Here is a 10,000-nt window from a genome sequence, read left to right on the forward strand (position 1 = left end):
CCACCTCCTCCACCTCCAGCCTCCCCAAAGAGTTCCTCCTCTCCTCCCTACCTCCATCATCCATCCCTCCCTCCCTCCCTCCCTCCCTCCCTCCCAGGCTTATCTCTGACTCTAAAGCCGGGCCAGACGTACAGCTGGCTCTCATCAGATCCCCCCCAGGAGAACTCCTTTCTCACACAGCAGCCAGTCACCACACATGCCCCCCTACACACATGCCCCACTACACCTCCCGCTACACACACATGATGTCACTCTGAAGCTGCTGGTGTTTATGTACACACATTTATGTAATCATATGGCTACGTCTCTATGCAATACAAAGACATGCTATATCACAGCGGAAGGCAGACTTTATAGCTCAATTTGGAGGTCTACATTAACCACTTCTTCAGAGCATTATGATGAGTACGGGCCTGTGTCCACCTAGCGTCTTTTTTCCGACCGTTAAAACGGTGGAAGTACGCTGGGAAGTGCTGATCTCAGGCAGCGCACAATTATACAAGGAAGCAGTCTGGAACTAACGTTAGCTCAGTGCGGTAGTAGCTTGATAGCTGACAGCTAACATTAGCAAACAACACACATACAGTGATTTAGCTCAACACTCACCAGAAATATTAAGTGTCTAGCCAATCTGCTCCCACAATTGAGCCTTTCTGTCTCTGTTGCGATAGTTTCTCCATGATTAAAGTTGCCAGAAAAGGAGCACCCGACACCAGCGTCTTTCTGAAAAGTTAAAATATTTTCAGCTGGAAGCGCTGGGAGTCGGGCGCACAAAAACGCCGGAGCGCTGTGAAAATAGACGCTGGGCGCAGCGCACTTTCTCTAGACGTCCGTGTGCGCCCGCATACGCTCTCCCCCCCATTGGAAACAACTGAAAAAAGACGCCGGACCTGAGGAAAAGACGCTAGGTGGACACAGGCCCTAACAAGTATACTACTTTATTCCAGTGATTATCAAACTTTTTCATATCAAGGACCCCTAATTGACTCCACATTAAGACCACGGACCCCCATATGATCAGATTTGGTCTCTCAGAACCGGCATATCGGGAGATATTTTCCCCCCCGCCAGAAAAGTATAATATTGCACTAAAGTGCAGGCTATTAAAATATCAGTATCAGCACAGCTTCCGATCAGGGTATTTGCGAACTGACTCAGCACTGATTCCTGATACTACCGTACACATACAGTACATACTATCAGATATCTAGTTCAGTTCAAACCTACTTATAGACAAAGAGAGCTCTCTGTCCCTGGGCCCAGATACTTGAAGAGAGAAAAGATCAAACATTCATGTATACACTCAGTACAGTGTGTTTAGTTCTACAGGACATGCCATTTTAGTAGCACAGTTTTGTGCAACAGCCTGTTTTTCTCCTTCATCATCCTGTCTTTGTTCTTTTCGCCTTTCTCCTCCCTCTCCTGACCCTGTGTGTTCACCTGTGACCCTGTGTGTTCACCTGTGACCCTGTGTGTTCACCTGTGTGTTCACCTCTGACCCTGTGTGTTCACCTGTGACCCTGTGTGTTCACCTGTGACCCTGTGTGTTCACCTGTGTGTTCACCTGTGTGTTCACCTGTGACCCTGTGTGTTCACCTGTGACCCTGTGTGTTCACCTGTGCTGTGCTGATGTGTTTGGTGCACCGCCCCTGCTGCAGGCCCTGCTGTCCTCTGAGCCCAAGTCGTCCAGCTGCAGCCTGTTGAAGATGACCATGAGAGAGCTGAGCGCCTTGGCCACACCCTCCCCAGACAGAGACACCGACAGCTCCACTGTGCCTCAGGTACAGTACACCTGGCCACACCCTCCCCTGACAGAGACACCGACAGCTCCACTGTGCCTCAGGTACAGTACACCTGACCACACCTTCCCCTGACAAAGACTGACAGCTCCACCGTGCCTCAGGTACAGTACACCTGACCACACCTTCCCCTGACAGAGACTGACAGCTCCACCGTGCCTCAGGTACAGTACACCTGACCACACCTTCCCCTGACAGAGACACCGACAGCTCCACCGTGCCTCAGGTACAGTACACCTGACCACACCTTCCCCAGACAGAGACACCGACAGCTCCACCGTGCCTCAGGTACAGTACACCTGACCACACCTTCCCCTGACAGAGACTGACAGCTCCACCGTGCCTCAGGTACAGTACACCTGGCCACACCTTCCCCTGACAGAGACTGACAGCTCCACCGTGCCTCAGGTACAGTACACCTGACCACACCTTCCCCTGACAAAGACTGACAGCTCCACCGTGCCTCAGGTACAGTACACCTGACCACACCCTCACCTGACAGAGACTGACAGCTCCACTGTGCCTCAGGTACAGTACACCTGACCACGCCCTCACCTGACAGAGACTGACAGCTCCACTGTGCCTCAGGTACAGTACACCTGGCCACACCCTCACCTGACAGACACCGACAGCTCCACCGTGCCTCAGGTACAGTACACCTGGCCACGCCCTCCCCTGACAGAGACTGACAGCTCCACCGTGCCTCAGGTACAGTACACCTGGCCACGCCCCCTCCCCAGACAGAGACTGACAGCTCCACCGTGCCTCAGGTACAGTACACCTGACCACACCCCCTCCCCAGACAGAGACTGACAGCTCCACTGTGCCTCAGGTACAGTACACCTGGCCACGCCCCCTCCCCTGACAGAGACTGACAGCTCCACTGTGCCTCAGGTACAGTACACCTGGCCACGCCCTCCCCTGACAGAGACTGACAGCTCCACTGTGCCTCAGGTACAGTACACCTGACCACACCTTCCCCTGACAGAGACTGACAGCTCCACCGTGCCTCAGGTACAGTACACCTGACCACGCCCCCTCCCCAGACAGAGATTGACAGCTCCACCGTGCCTCAGGTACAGTACACCTGACCACGCCCTCCCCTGACAGAGACTGACAGCTCCACCGTGCCTCAGGTACAGTACACCTGACCACGCCCCCTCCGCAGACAGAGATTGACAGCTCCACTGTGCCTCAGGTACAGTACACCTGGCCACGCCCTCCCCTGACAGAGACTGACAGCTCCACCGTGCCTCAGGTACAGTAGTCAAGTCAAGTCAAGTCAAGTTTATTTATATAGCCCTAATTCACAAGCATGTCTCAGAGGGCTTCACAGAAAGTATGTCTAGCTGATTCTAGCTAACACACAGTAACAAGAATATACAGAATAAAGATAACATTTGAACATTTGAAGAAAGCAGGAGAGTGGAGGAGGGAGGGAGAGGGAGGAGGGAGGAGAGGGGGGAGGTGGGGAGAAAATAGGAAATGTGGAGAGGTGGGAGGGCGCAGGGGAAGGAGAGCAGTGGGAATGTGAGAGAGGGGAGAGGACAGAGAGGAGGAGAGAACAGAGAAGGAGAGGTGGAAGGGTACAGGGGAGGTAGAGTAGAGGTAGGGTCTAGGGTGGAGGGAGGGAGGGAGGAGAGGGGGGAGGTGGGGAGAAAATAGGAAATGTGGAGGAGGAGAGAACAGGGGAGGAGAGATGAGGGTGCAGGGGAGGGAGAGCCAGGGTAGGGGTAGGGTCTAGGGTTGGGGGAGGGGAGGGAGTAGGATACGGGCCCGGATTAGGGCGAGGGTGGGGAGAACCCTGGCCACACCCTCCCCTGACAGAGACTGACAGCTCCACTGTGCCTCAGGTACAGTACACCTGGCCACGCCCCCTCCCCAGACAGAGATACCGACAGCTCCACCGTGCCTCAGGTACAGTACACCTGGCCACGCCCCAAGAGAATTTGTCCTCAAAAACCGGAGCCTCTCCATACGTATAACCGAGATCATGTCCGTCAGCCACAGCTGAAAAGAAGGTGTAGAGGGAGACTTCCACTCCCTCAGAATGAGTCTCTTGGCAACAGTCTGCGTCAGAGACTGTTGCACGGCCGTAGGGAGGAGCAGAGAGGATTCCGAGCAGCCGAAGATGGCGAGTTCCGCCTCCGGCTGAAGGGTTGTTCTATAGCACTTAGAGTTGATGTCAGTGTTTTTAATTGAATCTTTTTGATGATATTTGTACTGATATTCAATCACTTTAAATTTGCCCATTGTCAGACTTGCTGGGTGGAAAAACCTCTCAAACAACATTTAGACCACACGGCACTAAAACTCTGCATCAAATGCAAGAATAAGATGAGATCATTAATAATCATAAATGATGCATACGTGTGTGGCCTGGAATGTGTTCAAAATGTCACATTTAGAATTTATTCACTAGCGATCAATGAACGACTGCTTGATATTGGTGACATTGGATGCAGGTTTTTGATACAAAGCCAATATTTGCACAATAAATCCATTCTAACCTCAGAAATTACACTCAGTTGTCAGCCAAATGGTGGGAAGTTTTGACTTGTGGGCGGTATGTTTGTTTACCAACCAGCTTCGGCAGATAACGCAGCCATCTTTTGAAGTTCCTGCTATCGTCTGAAAATGTAGACCAGCTGTGCACCATAGACAAAGTTTCCAGCACGGCACAAACCCAAACGGAATCCAAACTCCATTTCATTTCACTTTCACTGACATCTGTGTCTTATCTTCATAATTGATGGCTACTGGATACTTTTTTTGCATGTGTCTCTGTATAGGAGGTCTGGACTGGTATGAACTCTGCTCTGCTCCGGTCTCATGATCATAACTTCCAGCTATGGCCTGAAATGGCCTTGGATCAGCAATCCTGTTCTGAGAGTGCATTCATCATCAGAAATCAGGAAATTAATTTGTTTAGAGAGAGAGAGAGAGAGAGAGAAGAAAAAAGATTTGTCTAGACCACACATGGGCAAATTGCGTCCTCAGGGCCGGACCTGGCCCCTGGACCATCTCAAACCGGCCCCCAACGTCCTCAAAGGAAAACAAAACAACCCCCAACAAGTCAATAAAAGACAGCATTATGTTAATCAATCTCATCCGCTACAGCCATTTGATTTGTATCACTATGATGTCAGGAGATTGACAGGAGATATTACCAATCACTGCGGGAGAGAGGGTTACAAATAGAGAGACCCCCACAAAGATCGTGTGAGTGTTTAGGTATGTAATTCTTTTATTGTTTCGTTTTCAGACATCAGTTTAACAATACAACTGCAGACGGGACAGAACCCAAAACAAATCATCTTCAAATAAGTTGCATACAATGTGACAGTGTCCGACCGCGAGTGCTTAATCTGAAAAGAAACATTTTCTCCCACTCCGTAAACTTAGTCCCATATCCAGTTGATTATACAAATTTGATTTAAATGGTTAAAAACAAAAAACTAAACAAAAACAAAAATCAGGAGTGTTGGCAGTTATCAGTCCAATGTGTAGCCGTTGGCTTACTTTATGTAAGTCAGTATGGCCCTCTGGATTTTTTTTTTGCCCAACCCTGGTCTAGACTGAATGGTTAAGTTAAGTGAAGTTATACTTTATTTAAGTGTTATCTGTTGACAGGTCCACGCTCTGAACATCCTGAGGGCGCTGTACCGGGACACTCGCCTGGGGGAGAACATCATCCCCTTCGTCTCAGAGGGAATGCAGGCCGCTGTGCTGGGCTTCACCTCTCCTGTCTGGGCTGTGAGTTTCACCTCTCCATCCACAACCTATTGAAAAAAGGTCACAATGTTTAGTATTAATATATATATAAAGGTTACAATGTTTAGTATCAATATATATGACGGTTACAATGTTTAGTATTAATATATATATAAAGGTTACAATGTTTAGTATCAATATATATGACGGTTACAATGTTTAGTATTAATATATATATAAAGGTTACAATGTTTAGTATCAATATATATGAAGGTTACAATGTTTAATATAAATATATATGAAGGTTACAATGTTTAGTATAAATATATATAAAGGTTACAATGTTTAGTATAAATATATATAAAGGTTACAATGTTTAATATAAATATATATGAAGGTTACAATGTTTAATATAAATATATATGAAGGTTACAATGTTTAGTATTAATATATATATTTGTGTTTGTATGTATGGAATTGTTCAGCAGCGTGTTTCAGGAAAAACTGGTGCCATTTTATTTTGGTAACTCGCTGACTTCCTCTTTCTCTGTATCCGTTTCTCTTCTTTTATTCCCAGGTGAGGAACTCCTCCACGCTTCTCTTCAGCACCTTGATCACCAGGATCTTTGGAGTGAAGAAAGGGAAGGACGAGCACTCGAAAAAGAACAGGTCTGTGGCTTCTTCTCACCCCCCCATCCACTGCTCATCATCTAGCAGCTCCACCTCACTGTCATGTGTGCATCAGGACAGAATGCTAAGCTGAACACAAACATACCCCAGATCAGCCATGTGCATCAGGGCAGAATGCAAAGACAACATGAACGGACCCCAGATCAGTGGTTCATCAAGGGTCCCCACATTTTCATTCCAGCCAAACACTACAGCAGCTGATTTGATTAGTGTAGAAAAGGGTCCATAATGGCCTGGTCAGGCCTGTTCTTGGGGCAGTCGATGCCCACGAGCCGGCGCGCCAATGACGTAATGATGATGACATCATCAATGATGACGTAAGCGTTCACCTGACTGTGATGGCGGACGGGACTTTACGGGTCACCGATGATGTCATAGCATAGAGTTCACCTGTGAGGTCATCGGCGATGTCAGACATAACACCGATGATGTCATAGCTCCCTGGACGTTGTGACATCACAAACGCGGGGATATAAACAAAGTGTTCTGTGACGCTATATACTTCCGGTATTCCATATACTTCCGGTATTCTTACCTCTCTACTCTACCTTCATAATGTCTACCATTAGCACGACCAGATCCGAACCCGAGCTGAACCCTGGCTATCTTACAACCAGCCAGGCCCTGGTGACTGACTGCCTTACACCCAGCCAGGTCACGAGTGGTATTTCAACCGCGTCCGAGGACCGACATCTCGGTCCCCATCTCCATCTCTGTGATTCTGACCGATCACGGCCCGTGAGCCCTCATCTACGATCCAGCACACTTCACGAGGCAAGCCCAAAATCTTCGGCCCCCAGCAAGCCCACAAGCTTCGCTACAATTAGTGAATACACCTTCAACCAGAGAGGAGGAGCTAACCATTCAAATCAGCTGGTTTGTTCAGTCTTAAAAATACATTTCATACATACATAAAATAAAATAAAATAATAACAATAATAGTAATTCTAGTTCCAATTGTCAGTGATCTTCAAACAAGTCAGGATGAGGCAGATTACTCTCCTACTATTAAGAAAGTGTTTGATTGTTTGTGAGTTGCTTTGCATTAGAAAAAGTAGGCACTGTCTCACCCTGTCAGCAGATTCTTTTAACTTGTTTTAAGAAAATTAATCAATGCTAGACTAAATGACTTGTTAAGATGGATATAATATTTTGCAGTGTACCAAGAACACAGATATATAGAATCAAGTAAATTGAAATCAGACAGCAGTCAAAGTGTACGGACAGGACAGTGCCTGTTCTGCACCACTGGGGGCCAGTGTTGTTATGCTGTACCACTGTGGTTGAAATGGAGCCTGGCTCCAGTGACTCACTCACTCCTTGCTGTTAGCTTACAGGCTGTGGAGATCCAAGTCTCCACTGCTGGTGTACCACTATATTTAAATACCGGGATCAAAGTAAAAATGTCGCAAAAAGAGGGGAGGGGGGGGGGGGGCATTTTCTCTCAAAAAAGTCAATGGAAACATGTACGGTAATCTATTGAATTTTTACAACACATTTCTCTCATCACATTTATTTTGTTTTGACTCTCTCACTCAATGACACCACACACTTTCGCAGGTTGACAGCGTATCACTAGTCGCCCCCCCCCCCCCTCTCTCTCCTCTCCTATCACTTCTCACCGGCCTTCACCTCTGACCTCTGTGTGTGTGTCCGCGCATGAGTGAGTGTGTGTCATGCATGTGTTTGTATGCCTCTGACTCAGGGAGTTGATATGCGTGTCGGTGTGTGTCTACCTGTGCGTACCTGTCTCTCTATACATTACCATAAGTGGACCATGGTGTGTCCTGTCCTTGACAAGGTGGGGACGACCTGCAGCTCGAGCCGGTCCGTCCGCCATGGCTGCATAGTTTAACTGAATGACACTGAGCAGCACATCATCACAGCACACTCGCACACAGAGAGGTGCATTATGGGGTGGTGGACGGACGTCTTAGTGAGGATTGATGGAGGAGAGACGAGAGGCAGGTTGGGACAGAGTGTAACAGCTGAATTTGCCCCCTGTTTACAGTTGGCGGTCCTGCTTTACCTTGTGGACAATCGTTTATTTTTTGCGAAAGCCAGTTTGAAAAAGTTGAATTTGTCTGTGAGGTTTCTGGAAAGCAAGAATTATTATAACAGGCTGACTTGTCCAACAACCATCCAGGCATTTTCAAACGTCTATGCTGAAAGTGATCGTACACCTGGGTCAAAATGGTATTTCCAAATATATATTTTATGGTTTGTTTTATTCTGCTTAGATGCCAAATGGGTGGAGTTTGCCACTTATGAGCCTACAACAAGTACCAGGAGAATTCACAGGATAGTATTTGAAGCTGCGGTGGAGAAGAGCATCCTATTCCCATGAATTGAGAGACCCTGCAGATTCACTCTCGTTGTGGCCATTAACAGCTCTGGGGGGTTTGGCATCGACACGAGCGAGGAAAGTCTTCTCCACCCACCCACAGGGGGCGACAAACTGAAACTCAAGACTTGAAATCCAAAACAGCAGTGAGTGAGTAGCACTCCTTCCAGACGAACCTGAACTCACCAAACGTGTGCTGCTTTGTAGTTCTCTGACACCGCTTTACAGGATTTCTGGGTATTGAAGTTTAAACTTCAATACCCAGGGGCTGTGAACATGCAGTGTTGTTCATCAATCATATCGTGACACCTTACCTGCCACTATCAGAGGTCTTCTGGTGTTGGGGGAGCAGATTGAAGCAGACACCAGCAATCATTTGCATGTAGCATTTGACCCCGGGTCCGTGTGATAGTTCAATTCAAGTCTATATGGAGCGCAGGAGTGATTTGTTACCACCGGGGGGGGGGGGCGCGGGGAGGGGGGGGGGGGGGGGGGGGTAGAGTTTCACAGGCTTTTCCACATGAGGCTGTTTTAGGAGCCGGGCCGGGCCGGGCCCTGCTCCAGGAAGCCCAATCTGTTTTCCTTTACTTCCATTGGCTGCTGAGATGAAGGCCTCCAAACCCTCACGGCCAAGCCAAGGCTGCTCCTATTTATCTAGTCTGTTTTCACCTCCTGTATCTGTCTCTTCCATCTCTCTCTGCCTGTCCCTCCAGATAGCTCTGTGTTATCTCCTCCTCCTCCTCCTCCTCCTCCTCCTCCTCCTCCTCCTCTCCTCTCCTCTCCTCTCCTCTCCTCTCCTCTCCTCTCCTCTCCTCTCCTCTCCTCTCCTCTCCTTCTCCTCTCCTCCTCCTCTCCTCCTCTCCTCTCCTCTCCTCCTCTCCCTCTCCTCTCCCTCTCCTCTCCTCTCCTCTCCTCTCCTCCTCCTCTCCCTCTCCTCCTCCTCCTCTCCTCTCCTCTCCCTCTCCTCTCCTCCTCCTCTCCTCCTCCTCCTCCTCTCCTCTCCTCTCCTCCTCTCCCTCTCCTCTCCTCTCTCCTATCCCCTCTCCTCCTCTCCTCTCCTCTCCCCCTCGCCTCCTCTCCCCCTCCTCTCCTCTCCCTCTCCTCTCCTCTCCTCTCCTCCTCTCCTCTCCTCCTCTTCTCCCTCTCCTCTCCTCTCCTCCTCCTCCTCTCCTCTCCCTCTCCTCCTCCTCTCCACTCCTCCTCTCCTCTCCTCTCCCTCTCCTCTCCTCCTCCTCTCCTCTCCTCTCCTCTCCTCTCCTCTCCTCTCCTCTCCCTCTCCTCTCCTCTCCCACTCCTCTCTTCTCCTCTCCTCCTCTTCTCTCCTCTCCTCTCCTCCTCTCCTCTCCTCTCCTCTCCTCCTCTCCTCTCCTCTCCTCTGCTTGTTTGTTTCATATTATGAGGCTATTTTTATGTGCCTGTGTGTGTGTGTGTGTGTGTGTGTGTGTGTGTGAAA

The 10,000-nt window shown here is 49.0% G+C and overlaps 1 protein-coding gene across 1 annotated transcript in view; it reads left to right on the forward strand.

Moving 5' to 3' along the window:
• The window catches only part of thada (THADA armadillo repeat containing), a gene marked incomplete at its 5' end in the record, with an annotated part of 139,589 nt that overhangs the window by 40,542 nt on the left and 89,047 nt on the right, over window positions 1–10,000 (forward strand). The window contains 3 exons of the mRNA XM_083658659.1: window positions 1,659–1,781; window positions 5,433–5,555; window positions 6,091–6,182. Coding sequence (XP_083514785.1) covers window positions 1,659–1,781; window positions 5,433–5,555; window positions 6,091–6,182 — 338 coding nt within the window. The remainder of the gene's footprint in view (window positions 1–1,658; window positions 1,782–5,432; window positions 5,556–6,090; window positions 6,183–10,000) is intronic.

Source organism: Poromitra crassiceps (genome assembly GCF_964638095.1).
Source record: "Poromitra crassiceps genome assembly, chromosome: 22".
Lineage (NCBI taxonomy): Eukaryota > Metazoa > Chordata > Actinopteri > Beryciformes > Melamphaidae > Poromitra > Poromitra crassiceps.